Here is an 18,757-nt window from a genome sequence, read left to right as displayed (position 1 = left end):
TCCGTCAACCACCCAGCTCCCCTACACGTCAACTTCTCAGATCTCCTACACCCGCGTGCCTGCGGTGGGGCGGGTTGCTGTTTCGAGGCGCCGAAAGGGCGTGGTCCCTAGCTTGGGATACCCTAAGCTAATGTACATCAAGTGCCCCCCTCCGAAAAGAATCTGATGAGTTGATGACCTCCTGGTCATTCCTCCTAACGGAGGAACCGGTTGATGCAGGTCCTCAACATCTCCGGAATCCGGGAGCCTGACGGGCGGCACGCGCCGGCTTTCCTGACTGATCCCTTCTGACGGGCGTGTTATCCTCCGACTCGTCACCTGTGCAGCGGCATCTGGCCGAACTAGCAACTGCTCTGTTAACATCAGTGTTGCCACGGCCTCTCCGTAGCTCTCAACCCGCATCTTATCCGCCATTTCCGCGTCGGTCCGGCCTGATATTAGAAGACCTTAACCCGTGTCTCGAGGCGCGGGCACATTGCCAGACGGTTGATGTAAGGCGTGTCCATAAGGCTGCTGACGATGAGTTTTTACCGCGTGATCCCCTCCTTGACAAGATCAAAGCGTTCTCGGAAATTCCGGCACTTTTCGTACCGTCCCACAAGGCGTGCCGGCATCCAGTGTGCGGATCCGTGTAACGGTGGGATCCTTTTTACTTTCAACGCACGCCTTGTGCGACCTTCCCGTCAGTTTTCCTCCCCGCCAACCACGCAAGTCTCCTAACCGTCAACAATCTCCCTTGTCCCGTCCCGTTCACCATCCGCTGTCGCTACAAGGCCTTGTTTTAGCCCTGGGCACGCTTGGGTTTTGTCCCCTTTGTGGTGGCAGCAACGCTCCTGACTGAGAACGGATTATATCCTCAACAGCAGCCCAACACTGTGTTTGAATTTGGCCTTGGCTGCAAAACAAGCCAAGAAACCTATGTTGGTCCCCGAACTCCATGCAGAGCCACAAGGGCGCACCCTGCTGCGCTCGCGGCACTCAAAGTTCGCGTCATTCTTGCGTGCCAAACCGACGGGCTAACTGAGGATGGCCTGGGGCCAGGGCGAGCAGGAATATATTGTCATACTCTAATACACTCTGATTTTCGAGCGGAGTATGGACTGGCAACATTGTTCATTCCTTCCCCTCCAACCCGGCGCCATCTTCGCTGCAGTGCCTTTTCTGCTTGTTCGCTGGCATGGTGCCGCCAGGCTGGCAGGATGAGTGCTTAATTCAGTAGCCGTGTCTGGCGCCGCGGCAGTTGTCACGAACGAGGTCGTCAAACCCCAGGGGGGTCGGTGAGCATTGGATATCATGTCGTATATATAGTGCTGGAGCGTAGTCGGCTCTCACGGCAACTTCAGCAATCCACTCCCCAGTGCCGTCAAGTTGCTCTGGGCCGACGGCAAGGATGGCACGCTTCGTTGGGCTGCCTCTGTTTCAACCCAGGCCTGGAACTTCAAGTTCCCATTCCTTCGACCGGCCCTGGTCCTGCTCGCGACATTGAACGTGACTTGGTCCATCAGCCCAGTCAAATTCTTCTTGGCGCTCGTTGTTGATCAACCCAAACGTGCAACAGAAGACCTTTCCCAAGCCACCAACGCCCATCGTGGTTTGTCGAGTGCCTCCGGCTTCTCCGGTGTCAGCCCCTGAATTGGCTTGTCCTCCCTGCCCTACTCGAGTCGGCCATCAGTGACTCCATGTCGGCGGTCAATTTGCTCGAAGCAAATTGGGCATACAATGGTTGGCTTGTTATTCTCCGTTTCTTCTCGGATTGTCTCTCGTCGGTTGGACCCTCAGCTGTCGCTCCCGGTCTCTGGGCAGATAGGGGCTCGATGGTGGTAATGTCAACAATGTCGACGATGTTGGTGCTCTCGGGAAATGTGTATGGCTCCCACTCTATTCTTCTCCGTACTGGGGCGGCTAGTCTGGTAATCGATGGTATAAATGGCCCTTGAGTGAAAGCGATGGCTGAAGTGGCAGCATCTGCATGAGGGCATGCGCACACTTCTCCTTTGGTGGCCGCGAGTTTCGCCTTCTCCTTGCACGCTACCCTGATCTTGCTCGATCTCAGCTTCGTCTTCAAAGGTGGAAGACCTAGCATCCATAGTCGTCTTTTCGTAGCCGCCCACGTCTCGAAACACCCCCTGTGGATATTCTGCCCGCACGCCGCGCGACATCACACTAGGAGGTGGGTGAAGAGGACAAAAGAAAGGAAACTGAGGTATATAGTGGATCCAGATAGATAGATAGAATGCCCCAACAGAGTCACCGTAGTCAGCGCAGCTCTAGAACGGTGCAAAAGGAGGCTGCCGGGTTCAACCCGAATAGCGTTTGCGACTGCGTTGCTCCCTCATTTGAAGGGTAAGTCGGTCAGGGGATGGTGGCATCTCTGCTTGCGAAGCTGTTGATATTTGACTGGTATTGCTGACGTCGCTTGCCTGCTTTGTCACGAACGGTGAACCATCGATACGTGGAATGTGTTGATGATCTTCATATTCGAGGGCAACTTGCGTGAAAGCCCAGTATGGTACGAACCAGTATGCCAATTCCCTCAAGATGGTAAACTTCCACCAACATCGACGATTGCTTCAAAGCTGAGAGCTCTCGTACAAGCTGTCGCTGGGATTTGTCGTCTTTGGGGAAGATCATGTATCATGTCGTTGGTTTGACAGGGACAACCTCCTAATCACAATCCTGCTCCTCGGCCATACAGCGCTTGCGGCCGTCATTTAGACCGGAGTCCGCTGTTCGCTTCCTCGCAGAGCCGACGAGTCGATCAGCACCCGGCACAGTTCAGGTCTGCCCCGCGGCCTCCCCTTCGGTCAGGTATAGGCAGTATATTATAACGCGGCCCAGCGCATGTCATCAATGTTAGCTATTAGACCCGTGTAGACGTGGCCTTTTGCTGTAGGAGCTCCTCCATTGGTGGTCGCATGCTTGAGTTACTGTTCTTAGTATTCAGCCACAGGGAAGATGCTACAAGAAACCTGGCCGACTGGCTAGGTGAAGGAAGAGAATTGTAGCTGAGGAAAGCCGTTGGATCTGAGAAAGTTGCGGGAAGTATCTGTGAGAAACCTGGCTCTTGACATTAAAATAAACCGGGCGGAGGCTGGCGCTCGCTCAGGGCTAGCCGCCTCAGGAGAGTCCTCCGGCAGAAACATGGATGGGGCTTGGGAGATCTCCCTGTGGGAGATCATAAAATTGTCGGCCCCATCCATGGCCTGGACCTCGACCTGGCCCTGGTTCCTGACTCGGTTACCGTGTGCTTCGAACAGCTGCGGGTCGATAAAGCTTGGGTCCAAGAAATCGTCCCCTGAGGAAGAGCAACCTTCTCGTTAGCCGGAGGGACCAACAGCTTGGGATCTTCTTGGCCGGCAGCACTCGGGCCAGCAGGGTTACCTACCACGAGGTCGAAGGCATTGTCATACTCCCACCTCGTCGCCGGGACCATCATAGATCTCGTAAGAAGGTAGCCAGGCCAGCCCTCTGGCATTCTGATGTTCTCCATCTCGTCGAGGGTTGAAAGACGAGAGGTAAAGCCACATTCCAGCACATTGCGATTTGGACCTTGCTCCAGCTGCTCGAGTCAGACGACAAAAAGCTCATTGGCCTTATTGGCAAGTCGGACGAGCAATGCTAGCGATGTGATTATCGGTCCAAGGTAGTCACTGAACCTACCAGTCGGAGTTGGTGACCCAGTAGTCACAATCGTAGTTGAGCGGAAGGTTCAGATTCCCACATGCAGTTCCGGCAGCATCCATCGAGGTATCCTTTCACCCTGCTGTGTTAGGTCGACGAACGGGGCGCGCATATGGAAGGTATGTATATTGGCCCGGGTCATGTAGGTCTTGCACGTACGACCCCGAGATCGACACGGGCGACATGTGTGAGGTTCTGTATATATTTAGTAGCGAGATATTATCCGACTGTCCTGGGTCCGGTGTGTCTTTGAGGCGCGATAGAGACACATCCTTCTTTCGATGATCACAGGCCGATCGAATAGCGGGTGCGTGGCCACATGGATAATTATAAAGATCTGGTATCGTCTAGCAACGATTTGATGGGGAAGCATGTGTCTCTCGGTCCCGCCGCTGAGATCCAATTGTGCCCATGGGAATTTGGCCTTCAGCTCGTTGTAATCGAAGATGGTATTCACCGGAGACGAGTCGCAATTGCGAGCACCACGTGTACCCGGTTGGGTACGTGCGTTCGGGTTGGGGATGCCTCGACCTGGGGTTGACGGCCACCGCGCAAAACGTCGTGTGGGGGTTTGGTCCCGGCCTCCCGGTGGAAGTGTAGCCCGTTGAGATACGTCCCAACTCAGCGCCATGGGGTGCGGATCGTAGTGAGGCACCGCGGACGCCCCGGACGGCTCGAGACGAGCACGCGCCCGGCCCCCCTTTTTGCATATGTCGCCGCTGCTGGCTTGTGTGACGTTATCGGAGGGGCAAGAACGAAGGCGGGTGCTCTATGGTGACATGACTCGAGTCGGGTGTTGCGCCTTAGTTTGAGCCGGCAGTGCTCGGCAAGGGACTTATTGCCCAGGCTAGGTACGGAGCACAATCTCCTTGCTTCTATTCAGGGTGGCCTTTCTAGTGTCCTCTAACTCTGGATGGGTTGAGTTCAGATGGGGCTTGCCCACAACTAAATTCTGCACATCCCAAGCAGCAAGTTGGGGGGCGGTTTCTAAGTTGGTCAAGCTATAAAGTAAAGTGTTAGTGTAAGTAGGTGATGTGTATCTCCTGGAGAACTTACGCTCTCGCCAGGTTGTGGGTTGTCGTATCTGTCCAGTGCCTGGATAAACACGTGGACAACGTCAATGCAGTCTAAGGGTACCGGTTCACGGAACTTTTGCCCCTTAGAGCACCTATAACACCGCCACTTAGCGCTGGGGTCCTCCGCGCACCTGGGATGGTCCAGGTCCTTCGCCATGGGTGAGAGACATGGACGGCACCTATAGGAGACACTTGTTAGCGCTATTCCATTTCGTTCGGGATGGAGGAGGTGGCTTACAACTGTATGATCAGTACCCAAGCTTCGATTGGAATCGTCTTGAACTGACACAGATAGCTTTCCGCCGTCGGCTGCATCTTGCCCGCCCGCTACGGCTTGGCAGGTAGAGGACAAAATTGGGTATATATAAAGGTGACACTCCACTGTTGAAGGAAGCGACCGAGGTAGGTTGTTGTGTCTCTGATGGAGTTGCCGTTTAAAGGTAGAATGCACCCCGCCAGTTCTCGTAAACTAGCATGATGAACAGCACGCCAGTTTCGCCGTCTGGTGTTGTACGACAAACTGTTCCACTACACCGATGCACGCTGCAAGTGCCATGCCACGGTCGAAGGGTTCTTCACGCCGCTTGTCCATGCCAGGCACCTGTTCGGCTATCCAGTCTGCCATTTCGCTCTCATAGTTATGCAGACGGATTACTCCGTCTTGCCTGCCAGAAAGGGTATTAATCCACTTGTTCAGGTCGTTTGCGACGTCATTCACTGCCGTGTTCAGGTTGGTGAAATAAATTGCCTTGATGGTGTGGACGCAGTGCTTATCGCCAAATATGGCCATCAGGATGGTGAATATCAGGAGATGTGATTTTCCGGTGCCCGCGACTCCGGCGATGAATTGAAGGTTGTTCACCAAGTCGCTCATGTTCAGAGGGACAATCATGTTGCTGATGTCGGAAAAGATGGCCACGCAGCGCGCCAGTGTGCCCAGGGTGAACTTGAGAAGGTCGGTGAGCAGGATAGTGTCGAACCAGAGCTTCTGGCCTTTGAAGACGCGAGACGGAGGAAGAGCCTGAAGCAGATAAAATTCTTGCGGCGAGATGACACTTCATTGTTGGAGGAGAAGCGATCGAGGTACTGTAGGTTGTTTTGGCTGGAGGAAGAGCAATCCTCAACATGTAGCAATTTTGTTGAACTGATGATATATTTAAGATCGTAGTTGGTGGAAGACTACTAGTAGAAAAGGTTGGTATCGACGGCACACCAAATTTGACTCCCGTGGGGATGAGGGCATTATAACCTCCTTCGCTCATTAGTGAGACAGGACCATTCCTAGAGATTGTCTCCTCCTGAAAGGAAACATAACAACTGTTTGTTTATTTGCGGGTAGATAAATATCAAGGGAAAACACACACATGACCCTTATTCCTTTCCATTCCAACTCCGGGCCCGCCATAGTCTCAAACAACCAATCCAACCAGTACAAACATGGCATGTGCATGTGTTTGCCCTTGCTGTCAGCAGCAAGCAATGTAACATCATTTCAGTTTGTTGGGAGCCATCAAAGCATGCATATGTGCGCATCCGCAAACACAACAGATGGAAACCTGCAGCACTTTACCACTCAACCCAGTTAGCTGGATCCTGTCCTTTTCTATCGTCTTCCATGATTGCCCAGCAACAACCTCCCTACCGAAAGCTGACCACCTTCCCAAAGGTATCCGACATGCCCCAAATCCCCTCCCTCAAACAACTCAACTGCACAATCTGTGAGTGATCCACAAACAAATTCACATCCACGCCAAACTCCCTGATATACCAGTTAAACACCTTCGGATCCGCCGCCTCAAACATGACCTTCTCCGCCGGCAACCCCTTCAAAATCGCCTGAATGACATCCGTCCTCCAGGCTTTAACATTCTCCGTAATTCCCTCACTCTCAATCATGATCCGTTCCACACCACACTCCTCAATGAACCGCTTCCCCAAGTTCACAACCTTGGACGGGTCCGAGGTCCCGCCCCCAAGAGCCTCCAGCTCTCCGGCCTCCGTATCACCGCCGGCGCCAAACTGGATGCCGATCTCCGGCTTGGCTTTGAGCCCTTCAGACTGTACCTTGTTGAGGAGACGGACCCAGTCGTCGGGGGGTAGGGAGAGGAAGCCTGAGGATATTTCGATGACGTCGAAGCCAAGCGATTTGCACTTCTTCAGGTAGCGAGTTACGGCCGTGGAGGCGTCGGATTGGGTCAGGACGTGTTCGATCCAGCCGCCCTGGGATGAAGTGTGAGTGAGCGGGTTATGGTATGCTCATGAGCTCAGGCGTAGCAGGGCCTCTGTTCCTGTTTAGGGAGGTGTAAGACGTACCGTTGACACATACACACCATACTCGTGTGCCAGGTCGATCAGCTCTCGCAGCTTGTCTTCGGGGAAGAGGGAAAAGGAGCCGCCGGCAAACTTGAGACCGTCAACGTGATGGCCCATGCTACAGGTGCTTTTAGCCTGAGTCCCCTCTGTCAGGATCAGAAAAGGGGGTAGTACACCTACGTCTCCAGCACATCCTGCAGGTACCGCTTCCCCATGACTGAGTAATATGGACCCCGGATCTCTGTAACGCCGACCTTTCTGGGCTTTGGTGGGCGGCGGTTGTGTCGGATGAAGCCGAATCCATGTTCGTCCTCTAGCATGATCTTTTGGTTGTGTTGGGACGACCCGTGCGCTGCCTTTGATAGCACCGTCGGTGAGCTTGAGATTGGCCTGCAAGTCTGAATGCATGGCTTGCTGAGAGTGCCAGTCAGGGGTGCCAACGCTGGACGCAGCAGGCCAGAAAGCGGTCGAATGGCCATGTTGAAGTCAAGGGGTAGAAGGGGGGATGAACGATATCAAGGGAGCCTTTACTATCTCGGAGACAAATCTGGATATAGAAATGGATGAGAAAATATCGATAGGTCTATTCAGAGGCCTCTTTGTGATTGTGTTGATTCCCGCGGTCGTCATGGGTAGCGTACCCCTTAATGATCGGCATGGTGACAGTTGACGTTGATGTTACGTCATGAACCTCGTACTCACCCTGTATTTCATAGCAGGCAGGTGCAGTCCATTTGATTCGGCGTATCTCGATTGAAGAAACGAACCTGTGCGAATGGAATGTCGTCCACGCGGCATGACTGCAGGAGCCAGTGTTTCTAGGGGTGTGGCTTCCTACCCGGTACACGTAGTCTCCTACGATTGTAGAATTTGTAGTGCCCACTCGCTTGTGTTTAGTTCAGTTCATCCCAACAATGGTTATCCACTCCCAACAAAATGTGAAGTGGTCTCACTAATGATCAGCCAATTTGGAAAGCCTTCAAAATATTTTGACGTGGGCAAACTGTGTGTCTTTCATGTATGCCTAGGCCTGAAGTCTTGAACTCTTGTCTTCGTTACACCTATTTGTGCCGCTTTTCCGTCTCCAAAACTGCAACACTCCACCGTGGCAGGCTGAACTTATACACACCACCCGCCTCAGCCTTCAAAGTCTTCTTCATCTCCTTGACGACGTTGACCCCGGTGAAAGGATCATTGAAGCCATACGGATCCTCGGGGCCTGTCAAGACGGTCAAAGTCGCCTTGGCCCCCTTCTTTTCCTGTCCTTCGAACCGGACCGAGACCGACACAGGTTCTGTCGTGTTGTACACTGCAGCCTTGAAGAGCGACGTCCCCTTATCACTCTCACCAGCAACCCAGTAAAGCGGGTTGATGCCGCCCTTGTTGATCGTGACGGGGAGCGTGTTTTTGAGCGGTTTCTCGCCGAGCAGCTATGGCACATTCAGTCAGTAAACACACACCAGCTGCGATCTAAACAGGAAGAAGTGTTTAAAATACGGCATACCTTCCAGACATACCAGCTGGTCGACCGCGTCGTCAGCTTGGTATCCGCAGCATGCTGAACCAAAGTCATCCCCCACTGCCAACGGTTGAGGTTGCGCAGCAACGGCGCGTAGGTGACGCCAATGACCTTGTCCCCGTTCCGCTCCACTCCAAGGAGGAAGATGCCCTCGGCCACGGAGCCAATCCACCACGGGTTGGATCCCAGTGGGCCATTCCATCCCAGACCACCATTGGGATGCGTCACGGCCGCCTCACCTGCAGCAGTCAATTAGCTCCCGTCATGAACAGCAACCGCATCCTCTTCCTGGAACTCAAAACATACCAACAATAGTCAAGTTATCCCTCGTCAACGGATCCAACCGGTCCCACGAATCCACCATATTATCCGGCGTCAGATACGGATGCCAATCCCCTGCTGCCCCCGCCGGAATAGTCATGTTATCAAACACACTCGGCGACGCAATGATCTGAATATCCGGATACCTCTCCTGAAACGCCTTGTAGAACATCGGAAACCGATAATTCTTATACGCCTCATACGACGCCGGCGCACCCGCAAGCCAATCCTCATTCCCAATCTCCACATACCTGATCCTCCACGGCTTGGGATACCCCAACGCGGCCCGCACAGCGCCCCATTTCGTCCTCTTTGCATCCCCGGTCAGGAACTCGATTTCGTCCAGAGCATACTGCACCGCCTCGGCTGTCTGGTTGGGGTCGTAGAATGCCCCGTCGAGAGACAAGCCTGCCCACACGCCCAGGATGGGTTCGAGCTTGAGGTCGTCGGCCCACTGCATGTACTCGATCAGTCCCATGCCGTTGGTCAGTTGGTAGGACCAGGTGCCGGCCATCCCGGGGCGGTCTTTTAAGGGCCCGAGGGTCAGGTGCCATTTCCAGTAGCTGTCGATGGTGTTGCCCATGAGCATGTTGCCGCCGGGGAAGCGGAGGAATTTCTGGGTGGTTGATGATGGTTAGTGAGGGAGTGGGATGGAAAGAGGGAGGGGAGGTTGGGGGTGGTACGGGTTTCAGCGCGGCAAAGGCCTCGACAAGGTCCGGGCGGAGACCGTTGGGGCGGTTGTTGAAGGTTGGCGGGAAGAGGGAGATCAGGTTGAAGTCGAGGCTGCGATTCTTGGCTTTCTGTCTTTCCGTTAGCTGGAGTCCAAAGTGACATCCTTGGGGAGAGAGTCTACCTCGGCCTTGAAGGTAAGGGCGAAAGTGTTGTTGCTGTTCGGGGCATTCTTCCTCGGCACGAGCGTGAAGTTGTGCTGCGTCCACTCGCCGGCCACGCTCTGCGACTCGACTTCAACCTTGCCAAACACCTCCTTATCTCCCAGCGCAGATTGCAGAGATACAGTAAACTTCCCCTCATACTCCCCCTTAACATAGAACGACCCAGTGTACTTCTGCTTCTTGACGTCAATGCCCCAGTACCCGGAGTTGGCGAGACCGATCATCCCCTTCTCGCCAGACACCTGCACGGAAGTTGGCAGTGCCGCGGACAGCGGTTGAGACAGGTTCTTGAGCGCAAGCTGTGCACCGCCTACGGGGGACCAGCCGTCCAGGTTGCTCGGGAACCGGGGGCTCCCCTGAAAGGCGCGGTTGCTGATGAGCTCGGCGTAGATACCGCCGTCGCCCGAATTGTTGATGTCCTCGTGCATGAGGCCATACATGATGGGAGACGAGACATTGCCGCCTGTGGCCTTGACGACAAGCTCGTTGACGGTGTTGGCAGCCTCGGAAAGGGGCGAGATGGCCAGGGCGGCCACGACCGCCGATTTGACGGATACCATGGCTGGTCAAGTTCTCCTGTGCGGGCGAGGGAAGTTGGGAGTTGGAGGTGAGCAGACAGAAGGAGAACACATTGTCGAACTCGAAGCTACATATACTGTCGTCTTAGCTAGGTATTGTCCCTCATCTTGGGTGTACATAATAGCCTTTCCCATTCTGGCGGACTAATCCGTTCTGCCACGATGATGACGGCTAGAACCATCCATGACCGACCAGTGGAACCGGACCATCCCCCGCATCATCACGCCTGGCCTTGTCGATCCATTGCTGGCCTTCCGGGCAGCCGGGACATCTCGCCTAGCCGTCCCTAGGGCCTGGTTCCCGGAGAGGCAATCTTATGATTGCTGGGAACGTGACCGGTCCCCTGGTGAGGCTGCTTGGCGATGTGCGTGGGCATCAATGTAAGGTGTGAATAAGCACCGCCATGCCTCGGTGTGCGGTTGCACGTATAAGCGCTCCAATGTCACGAAGCGGCTACTACGTATGATGCCTGCTTGTGCAGTCGGTAACCGTCGTCGGCAACCGGTTGTAAACATGTAGGCAGGTAGGGTCGGGTGCCAAGGGTGGCAACCAACGGCTAAATTGAGGGGAGCTGCGGAGGGTAACATCGGCCCGGCTACCATCTTTTTGCCTTGTAGACAGCCGTGGTACGGTTCCACCGTTCCGGGTATTACTGGAGGGATCCCCGTCGACTCTGCACTACCGGTACATCTCCTAGGTAGGACCCGATTTGAGACCTGTCAGAGACTGGAGTTGCTGTGTGAGTCTCTGCCCAGTCAGGGGTCCAGATTCCAGAAAGGGCCAGTCTGCGAGTTGAGTCTAGCCATGGAGGCCCCTATTTTGACTCATATTACTCCGGACTATGGGTACCTGCATCTAAATGGCTGCTGCGACATGGAGGTGCCGGATGTCGAGGTGTATGCATGTGATTGTTTACATTGTTGACATTATTCCGCTCGACTTATATACAGCAGGCTATGAATCCCCGACCTGTCTGCAGAGGAACCGGCCTCGTTCAGATATACAGAACCACACATTAGCCTTCTATCATTTCCAACCCAATATACCCTTTCAACGCCCGAATCGTTTTCACCATGCACCAGCCACGAGTTGCTGCAGTGCAGCCTCGCATACCTAGTCCTGGCGCATCCTGAGATCCAGAGCTGGCAGGACGAATTCACTCCCGCTCGTACCTTGGGAGATAGTAGAGGGCGTCCCGGGAGTCCGTTGCTCAATATCCCCAATGTAGTCCAGGACAAGTCGTGTTATGTCCCGTCTGCCACTGTGTGAGCAACTGCCAACACGCATTCCCCATTTGTGTACCGTACAGTACAGAGTGCTACTTACGTCAACTCCAAGTGCTGCCTCTCTGACCGAAGCCTGCAATAGCTGTCAATGCTCCGAAACATCACACGGCGCGCAGTCTCATACACAGTGACATACTCGGAACAAAGTGTCCTCAACAGGAGAATATCATCCCTGAACATCTTATACCGCCTCTTCAAATCCTTCTCCAACAGCGGCAAGCGGAGGTTTATCGACAGCCAATTTGAAGAATTCCCTTGCTCCAGGGCCGAGAGCGTCAGCAACTTTTGCAACCCGGCCTGGCGCTGCTCGCACATCCGTAGTGCCTCCAAGACAGCCTCCGGGACAGCAGCCGTGGCGGAGATGGTGGACCTCGAGTCCTCCAAGATATGTCCCAAAACGCCAATTTCCCGGCGATGAACGTCAATTACGTCCCTGGCGAACTCGGTGCGACGTCGCCACTCGCGGGACAGGGTAATGAGAGTGAAAACGCACGAGATGATGGCGAGGACTGACGTGGTGAAGCCGACGAGGGTTATCGGTTCGTAGGCCATAGTGTGGATTGTATTGAATGGCGGTTAGACATGTTCACTCGTGACAAGAGCATCTCAGCATGATACCATCGATCTCATGGTATGATGGCGAGTAGGCGAACGGGAGCAGCCGAGATCCTGGAAGCAAATCCATGCTTGCTCGGCCTTCACACGTGGACAAATAGGACCAACGTCGGTGAGACACATACCCCCTGCTGAGGTTTAGGCTCATTGCAGGCGGCGATCTGGACGATCCGAATATGATGGGTGGCTTGCCAAGAACGGCGGGAAGGGCTGTGCATATACCTATCATGGGGGTATTCGTGATTTACTTCCTTTCTGCCAGTATCTGGTGATTGAGATTGGAGTAAACATCAAGGGAGGATTGCCTAAGGTACATGGACAGGTAAGTAGGTAGGTAGATATAGAATCCAGATTCTGGTCGGGCGGTAGACACATGTATGGAACGGAGGCCAAGAAGTCCACTCCTGGGTACTGTACTGTGCATATAAACAGCACCCACCCCTGGGTTTTGCATATAGACATAGTTAAGGCATCGACGGGCTGTAACCGAGTCATAGGACGAGGTAACAGCTTGGAAAACAACCTGAAGGGCGTTTAAGCTACACGGGCAACCGGAGTCATGCATGTACTTCTCCTGCAGTGGTAATAAAGAAAGCTGGGAACTTCAGATAGAAGGCAAATAACGCCGTATCGACATCCTCCAGATACAACGCTAAGGCAATACCATCGGTTCCATTGCGGTCACAGTGACAGAATTCGTCAGGCATTTGGCATCCAGTCCTCCGCCGCCATCTCAGACCCGCTCAGTTCAAACCCCGGCGCGACTGTGGCAGAGACTCAAAGTTAGTAGTCTAACATCACAGGGTAAACAGTAAACAGTAAATGTAAACATACCGGTAGTCCCAACCAAACTCCACCCCCCCTGACTCTCACACCTCGCCCTCTACCACATCCCACTAGGCACAACAACCTGCGGCCGCTGACCCTGAAATACATCCGGCCCTAACACAATCTCCCGAACCGGTGACCCATCGTCACGGGCAAGGAAGAGTGTGAGAGGCGCGCCGGCATAGTAATGCCACACCTCGGCGGCGTCAAGAAGACGGTGCCAGCGGGAGAAACCGTCGGCGCCTTCGAGGAGGTAGTAGATGGCTGTGCTGGCGGAGCGGGTAGTTAGTACTTGCGCCGCCGCTGGGTGTGGTGGTTGTGCTTGTGACGTTGGATGTGTCGCGGAAGGTTTCGAGGTAGTAGCCTTTTTCGATGTTGGGGATGAGGTTGAGCTGGGTGATGACTTCTTGTGCTGTTCGTTGGGTCATGGGGATGAATGAATCGTGATAGGAACTTGAAGTGTTCGTTGGGCGCGAGGACAGGACCTCTCTGTGACCAGTCATTTGGATGAATATCCCACTGATGGGAACGCACAGGAGGACGACGATGGGGTTGATACGCAGCATTTTGTTGAGATAGTTTGCCGCCTGGTAAGAGAATATGGGTGAGGTCTGAGGAAGAGAGTGCCCGAGAAACCGATTGATGTCCTGCTCTGGCACTCAGTTGACTTATAACGGCTGAGCTTGAACGACTTCTGAGTCGACATGGTCACATGCATGCAGTCATCACCTACGGCTACGCTACCCGTGCGTGCTGCGGTGTCAGGTTGGCACACTGCAGCCAATGAACACATCTCAAGGAAATTCTCGTCATCGAAGCCATTACCAGATGAAGTAAGATGTACACATGCACAAGTCTAAGCTCAGCTTTTCATTTTCCTCGACCCTATTACCACTCTCATAGCTCGTCTTTCCCGGCCTTATCAGCCTCTTGTGTGCTTGCTGGCGTTTCCGCCTCTTCCGTCTTCTCCGTCTCCTTGGCCTGTTCTGTCTTTGCACTCTGCTGAACAGTCTCCTCCACATCATCCTCACCCGCATCCTCCCCGGGCTTGAGCTTCAGCACCTGCGCCTTGATGCGGAACTCAATCTCCCTCTCCCCCTTCGATCGCTTGGCAAAGGTCCAGTGGACGGGGTAGGCAACGACTCCTCCATCAACCAGCTTGGCGCTGTACTTGGAAAGGTCCAGAAGGGGCGCTATCAAGCCAACCGTCAGCATGAGAAAACAAACCAAATATAAGAAATAGACCGCGGCACTTACCCTCACACCCGCTCCCCTCCGCCACCCAAAGCGGCAGAATCTCATACAACGCCCCCGGCGCAAACAACACAACCCTCCTCTCATCCCTCGCCCTCCACTCCTCACTGACCGGCGTCTCCGCGGGCACCTTAATGGTATGCAACACCCTCGTCCCGGGCATCGGCCTGTTATAAACAGCAAACAACCCCCTCCCCTCCCCATCCGTCCGTTCCTGCTCCTCAATCCACTCGCGCACCTTGAGCGGCATCTCATCATAATTCATAAACAGAATATTCCGGTCGTAGCCGTGCGGGTCAATGCCGTCCCAGCTGCCGGGGTACTCGCGCGCCGAAAAGACTTCCTTCAGGGCATCGCGGTAGGGGAGGAGTCCGCCGGGCCCTTCCTCGGCTAGGTCGTCGAGTAGGTAGTCGCCGGCTTTGAAGAGGCGTTCGACTTCGCAGGTGGTGTCGAATTTTGAGAGGCGGGGGGATTCGAAGGGGTTGGGCCACTTCCAGTTTTCCATCTTTTCCCGCTTGCCTCGGAGACGGGGAGGGGTTTTGGGGTTGGGTGGGCCGATGGCCGTCGCGAAGCCCGTGAGGAGGGCGGCGGTGAGGAGGGTTTGGAGTTTCATAGTGAAGTTGTGACTACCTAGGTGCGGTGGAACTAAGAGGAGGGTATGAGGATGTGAAAGCTCAACTCAACCACCGTCAGGGGGGTGGAAGAGGAGGAGGAATATGGTGAGTCTGCGTAGAAAGAGCAATGCTGAAGCCATGGTCGCTTGAAGTTGATCTTGTCGACCGATTCTTATTCATGCGGCTTTAATGGTAAGAACTGAAGTGGTGAACTGTCCTCCGGAGTCGTCTTCCGAGTTTCCAGATTTGACAAGGTCCGTCAAAGGCTCGGATGGAGAGTGCGGGGACGGCCCCCGACTTGAAAGTGCGGAGAAGCTACCCCTAACTTAGATGTAACCCATGTGCAGGCTGGTACGTAAAGCAACAAGTTAGTACTGTACAGTTGAACATGTCTATACTCTATAATACTACTGCGGATCTCTATCTTAAGGCTGAATGAGTGAGGGACGAATCCAAGTCCAAGAAACCACCATGTCGACCACACGTGCACTCATCTCAACTCTTACACCCGGCAACAGCCACATCGATTCACAGGATGCTACCCATGACTCTTGACGCCACGCCATTTAAGGAGTACGACCAAGCAGACGGTTGGCAATGTCGCTGACATAGCTATCCGTCGCTCCCAGCCCGTTGCTGAGATTCGAGGCATCAACCGAACCAGAATTGTAGGCACGCAGCGCCTTGTAGATAGTATCCGCATTGTCCGCATTACCAAACTGGATCAGGTTCTGCTTGAAATGGTTCGTCCCAGCCCTAACCATACTGGTGATTTGGTCCTACTCCTTGTCAGCCACCTCACACTGCATCAACACCATCCCAGCTGGCATGATAAAGACAGACCTGCGAGAGACCATGCTGGCCCGGAAACCCGGGACTTCCATCCGCCTGCATCAGCCCGGCCGTGGCATGGCCGTCGCCGTTGTAAGTCGTCTGGACGCCGACGTTGCCGGTGCTCTCCTGCATGATGATGGCAAAGATGACGCGCTCCTCGACGCCAATCTTTGCGCACTCGAGCACCGCGTTCCAGATGCGCCCAATGTCCTCGCCCGTGTCGCCCGTGGCGAACATGGCCGGCTTATTGATGTTGAAGATCTCTTCGAAGGACTTCCACTGGCTCATGGGCGGGAAGTTGGAGGAGGGACCGGAGTAGTAGGTGAAGCCCATTTTGGTGGTTGGGGGCGGCTGTTGGGATACCTAGGTAATCGTTGAGTCGTTGGGGATAAGTGTAATACGGGGCACAACTTGAAGTTCAGGTTCTTGTCGGTGAAGTTGCGAGCTGGCTGATGATGGATGCGGAAAGCAATCTAGACGGTCATGACTGCCGGATTTTATAGATTTTGAGGCTTCAGTACACGCAACACCTTACTACCTCTTAGAGAAGCGAATGGAGGTTCGACTGGAATCCATGGTCACAGACTCACAATACTAATCATTGCCACCACCATGGTTGCTTACTGGTGTCGAGTGCAAATTTGGCATCCTAACCCCGAGATTCCCGTTGTCGCGTCAAGGCTTCACGTCCGTCGTGCTTTAGTAATAGCCCCTGATTCAGCTGCGCTCGTCATGTCACTGGGGCTTGGCTCAGAACCCTCAGATTCGCGGAGGGGCGGGACAGGCAGAGTGTTTGCGATTCCAAAGGCCTCAATTCCGGAACAGGTAAAAAAGGCGAATACATGGGCTGCAAGCTCATAACGGACAGGTGAGCGCTGGAGAGTAGAGTCTCGTGTGACCAGCAAACTCTTACAATTTCACCATACGACGAGACTAGACACCTTATGATTCATGGTACCGCTTGTATGGCCAAGTCTAGACTAGCGATAACAGATTACCATGATTCCATGTTACTACCAGTACTTGTTTACACTGCCCCTTTTCTCTACCTCACTCAGATCTCCCCCCTCCAGTCTAGAACCTAATGCCCCTTACCCTTCCCCTTCCCCTTCCCCTTCCCAGTCCTGCACTCACCCTTGAAAGTCGACCCAATCTCACCCCAGCGCAGTTGGCTGTAAGTGACCTCCGGGTTAGGCTCAATCTGCCTAATAACCCTCGGATCGCCCTCAGTAGCATTGCACGGCCCAGCCTCACCACTATCCAACCACCTCATAAAGCCACCCTCATCCCACCAGATGCTCATCGCCAGCACCATCCCCCGCGTCATAGCCTCACCCATGCCCACCGTCCCACCCAGATCCAGATACCTCTCCGCACCGGTGGCCGCGCAGAACTCATCCGTCAGCGAATCCGTCTTGGGCAGGCCCTCAACGTTAACAGTAAACGACTGAATGACCTTGCCGTCCTGGGCGTACATGCGGTGGATCTTCTCCAGCTTGCCGTTCTTGTCCGCGGGGAACTGGGTGATGACAGAAAAGGGCCGCCGCGTGTCCACCTTGAACGCGTCGCTGTTGCCGTAGTAGTCCGTCACGTTGACCCGGTACGGGTTCCACGCGCACCCGTTCTTGTCACACACGCCGTCAAACTCGCACTCGGCGCCCTCGCACAGGTACAGGCCGGTCTGGTTGCACGTGTGGGGCGCGACGTGCGACGCGCGGGAGTTGGCCTCCCAGATGTCCATCTCGTTGCAGCACGAGCCGCGGCCTTGGATGTTGCCCTGGTGTGCGGGGTCTGTGGTTAGTAATGGTGTCCTTACATCTCCGAAGATCATAGAGGTACTTACGACACCGTTGATGAACGGAGTAACAAAGCACTGAGCATCACAGTACCCCGTGCCATAGTAAGCGCCGCCCGGGTTAAGTTCACTCTGGGCGCCATCGGCCGCCATCTCGGAGAGATACAGCGCGCTGTTCATGCCGCAGGGCAGCTTGGTGGCGTCGACGTCAAACGTGAACTCGTTGCCCGTGAGCTTCATCATCTCGTACTTGCGCTCCGTCTCGTCAAGGAGGTAGACGCGCGGAGACACGGTCCGGCCCTCGAGGAGCTGCTGCAGACGCAGCGAGCTGCCGCTGGTGGTCACGCCGTAGGCGCTGTAGTCGGAGATGCCCTCCATGATGCAGTTCTGGGCGCACGACGCCTCGTCCGGGCACGCCGTGGCATTGGGTTTGTTGCCCCAGTCGCCGCAGTTGTACGAGTTGGTGGCCTGGTGGATGGGGTGCGCGAGCGAGTCCAACACGATGAAGTTGGTCTGGGGCTTGCAGCCATCCTTCTTGCTGCAGCGGTACGTTGTCAGCTTGGGATGCACTTCGGGCGTGTTCCCCGGCTTTTGGCCATTGGCCAGGCCCAAGAGGAGGGAGCTGAAGCCGAGAAGGGCGAGTTTGCCAGCCATGATGTCGGCGTCGACGGTCAACTGAAGTGGTCGTTGGGTCCGGCTCTGAATACCGAGGACTGCAAGGGCACCGACGACGGGAGGTAGCAGAGGCTAGGGAGTCCAATGGCATATATAGGCCTCCTCTGACACCCCATTACCCATCATTCGGGTCGGCATCCCCACCGGGTCCTGTGTTATGCTTCTCCGCACGGCTCATGGTCCCGGACTCCCATTCAACCCCCTGCTAGCCACAGATAGTGTGCCCAAGTTTTCCTTGGAGAAATTGGACATCTGGGTGGTGCCGGTGGCAAGAGAGCTGGCGCCGGCAGTGGGCCCGGGTTTCCGGCGCGGGATCATCTGCAAGGGACGACGCCAAGAGAGATCTCGGCTGGAGTGCATAAACATGACGGTTGGCGGCTCAATAACGTGGTCCGCCAAGACGGCCAAGCATATCTTGCGGACATTGACCAGCCGAGATTCCCAGGTCAGGAATGGACCAGGAAATGCGGGGAG

At 54.8% G+C, this 18,757-nt stretch overlaps 10 protein-coding genes across 10 annotated transcripts; all 10 read right to left on the bottom strand.

Annotated features, from left to right (window-relative positions):
- Nucleotides 1-1,458: 1,458 nt before the first annotated feature.
- Nucleotides 1,459-2,277, bottom strand: N656DRAFT_361202 (uncharacterized protein). Its single transcript, XM_064809383.1, has one exon. It carries the CDS (start codon nt 2,081-2,083, stop codon nt 1,622-1,624), a length of 462 nt encoding a protein of 153 aa, XP_064666768.1. The 5' UTR covers nt 2,084-2,277; the 3' UTR covers nt 1,459-1,621.
- Nucleotides 2,278-3,886: 1,609 nt separating this feature from the next.
- N656DRAFT_831873 (uncharacterized protein) lies at nt 3,887-5,097 on the bottom strand (the record flags this gene model as incomplete). The annotated part of the gene is made up of 3 exons (XM_064818642.1): nt 4,996-5,097; nt 4,738-4,936; nt 3,887-4,450 (listed from the first exon to the last, which is right to left on the bottom strand). Exons 1-3 carry the CDS (start codon nt 5,070-5,072, stop codon nt 3,887-3,889), a joined length of 840 nt encoding a protein of 279 aa, XP_064666767.1. The 5' UTR covers nt 5,073-5,097.
- A 202-nt stretch (nt 5,098-5,299) lies between these two features.
- Nucleotides 5,300-6,207, bottom strand: N656DRAFT_361197 (uncharacterized protein). Its single transcript, XM_064809382.1, has one exon. The coding sequence runs from the start codon at nt 6,017-6,019 to the stop codon at nt 5,528-5,530; it is 492 nt and encodes a 163-aa protein (XP_064666766.1). The 5' UTR covers nt 6,020-6,207; the 3' UTR covers nt 5,300-5,527.
- Nucleotides 6,208-6,395: 188 nt separating this feature from the next.
- N656DRAFT_792126 (uncharacterized protein) lies at nt 6,396-7,390 on the bottom strand (the record flags this gene model as incomplete). The annotated part of the gene is made up of 3 exons (XM_064817042.1): nt 6,396-6,977; nt 7,071-7,188; nt 7,251-7,390. The coding sequence occupies 3 exons, from the start codon at nt 7,388-7,390 to the stop codon at nt 6,396-6,398; spliced, it is 840 nt and encodes a 279-aa protein (XP_064666765.1).
- Nucleotides 7,391-8,131: 741 nt separating this feature from the next.
- N656DRAFT_801300 (glycoside hydrolase family 51 protein) lies at nt 8,132-10,363 on the bottom strand (the record flags this gene model as incomplete). The annotated part of the gene is made up of 5 exons (XM_064818106.1): nt 8,132-8,500; nt 8,575-8,828; nt 8,896-9,526; nt 9,594-9,710; nt 9,764-10,363. The coding sequence occupies 5 exons, from the start codon at nt 10,361-10,363 to the stop codon at nt 8,132-8,134; spliced, it is 1,971 nt and encodes a 656-aa protein (XP_064666764.1).
- A 1,142-nt stretch (nt 10,364-11,505) lies between these two features.
- On the bottom strand, nt 11,506-12,373 carry N656DRAFT_361144 (uncharacterized protein). Its single transcript, XM_064809381.1, has one exon. It carries the CDS (start codon nt 12,218-12,220, stop codon nt 11,705-11,707), a length of 516 nt encoding a protein of 171 aa, XP_064666763.1. The 5' UTR covers nt 12,221-12,373; the 3' UTR covers nt 11,506-11,704.
- Nucleotides 12,374-12,982: 609 nt separating this feature from the next.
- Nucleotides 12,983-13,539, bottom strand: N656DRAFT_792124 (uncharacterized protein; the record flags this gene model as incomplete). The annotated part of the gene is made up of 3 exons (XM_064817041.1): nt 12,983-13,059; nt 13,181-13,354; nt 13,404-13,539. 3 exons carry the CDS (start codon nt 13,537-13,539, stop codon nt 12,983-12,985), a joined length of 387 nt encoding a protein of 128 aa, XP_064666762.1.
- A 301-nt stretch (nt 13,540-13,840) lies between these two features.
- N656DRAFT_783490 (uncharacterized protein) lies at nt 13,841-15,237 on the bottom strand. The gene is made up of 2 exons (XM_064815970.1): nt 14,369-15,237; nt 13,841-14,304 (listed from the first exon to the last, which is right to left on the bottom strand). Exons 1-2 carry the CDS (start codon nt 14,976-14,978, stop codon nt 14,009-14,011), a joined length of 906 nt encoding a protein of 301 aa, XP_064666761.1. The 5' UTR covers nt 14,979-15,237; the 3' UTR covers nt 13,841-14,008.
- Nucleotides 15,238-15,545: 308 nt separating this feature from the next.
- Nucleotides 15,546-16,419, bottom strand: N656DRAFT_760289 (uncharacterized protein; the record flags this gene model as incomplete). Its single annotated transcript, XM_064813212.1, has 2 exons — nt 15,823-16,419; nt 15,546-15,758 (listed from the first exon to the last, which is right to left on the bottom strand). The coding sequence occupies exons 1-2, from the start codon at nt 16,144-16,146 to the stop codon at nt 15,546-15,548; spliced, it is 537 nt and encodes a 178-aa protein (XP_064666760.1). The 5' UTR covers nt 16,147-16,419.
- A 475-nt stretch (nt 16,420-16,894) lies between these two features.
- On the bottom strand, nt 16,895-18,262 carry N656DRAFT_716760 (glycoside hydrolase family 7 protein; the record flags this gene model as incomplete). Its single annotated transcript, XM_064812156.1, has 2 exons — nt 16,895-17,590; nt 17,657-18,262. The coding sequence occupies 2 exons, from the start codon at nt 18,260-18,262 to the stop codon at nt 16,895-16,897; spliced, it is 1,302 nt and encodes a 433-aa protein (XP_064666759.1).
- Between the last annotated feature and the right edge of the window lie 495 nt (nt 18,263-18,757).

Source organism: Canariomyces notabilis, assembly GCF_033297395.1.
Source record: "Canariomyces notabilis strain CBS 508.74 unplaced genomic scaffold N656scaffold_27, whole genome shotgun sequence".
Lineage (NCBI taxonomy): Eukaryota > Fungi > Ascomycota > Sordariomycetes > Sordariales > Chaetomiaceae > Canariomyces > Canariomyces notabilis.
Note: the sequence above shows the minus strand (reverse complement) of the source record. Positions and strands in the feature narration are given on the sequence as shown.

What these genes read in the sequence shown, in the direction of transcription:
- N656DRAFT_361202 (XM_064809383.1), bottom strand. Translation starts at nt 2,083, where the DNA reads ATGCTAGGTCTTCCACCTTTGAAGACGAAGCTGAGATCGAGCAAGATC.
- N656DRAFT_361197 (XM_064809382.1), bottom strand. Translation starts at nt 6,019, where the DNA reads ATGAGCGAAGGAGGTTATAATGCCCTCATCCCCACGGGAGTCAAATTT.
- N656DRAFT_361144 (XM_064809381.1), bottom strand. Translation starts at nt 12,220, where the DNA reads ATGGCCTACGAACCGATAACCCTCGTCGGCTTCACCACGTCAGTCCTC.
- N656DRAFT_783490 (XM_064815970.1), bottom strand. Translation starts at nt 14,978, where the DNA reads ATGAAACTCCAAACCCTCCTCACCGCCGCCCTCCTCACGGGCTTCGCG. An exon ending in GGAGGGGAGCGGGTGTGAGG is followed by an intron (nt 14,305 to 14,368) that starts GTAAGTGCCGCG and finishes TTGGCTTGATAG; the next exon opens with CGCCCCTTCTGGACCTTTCC.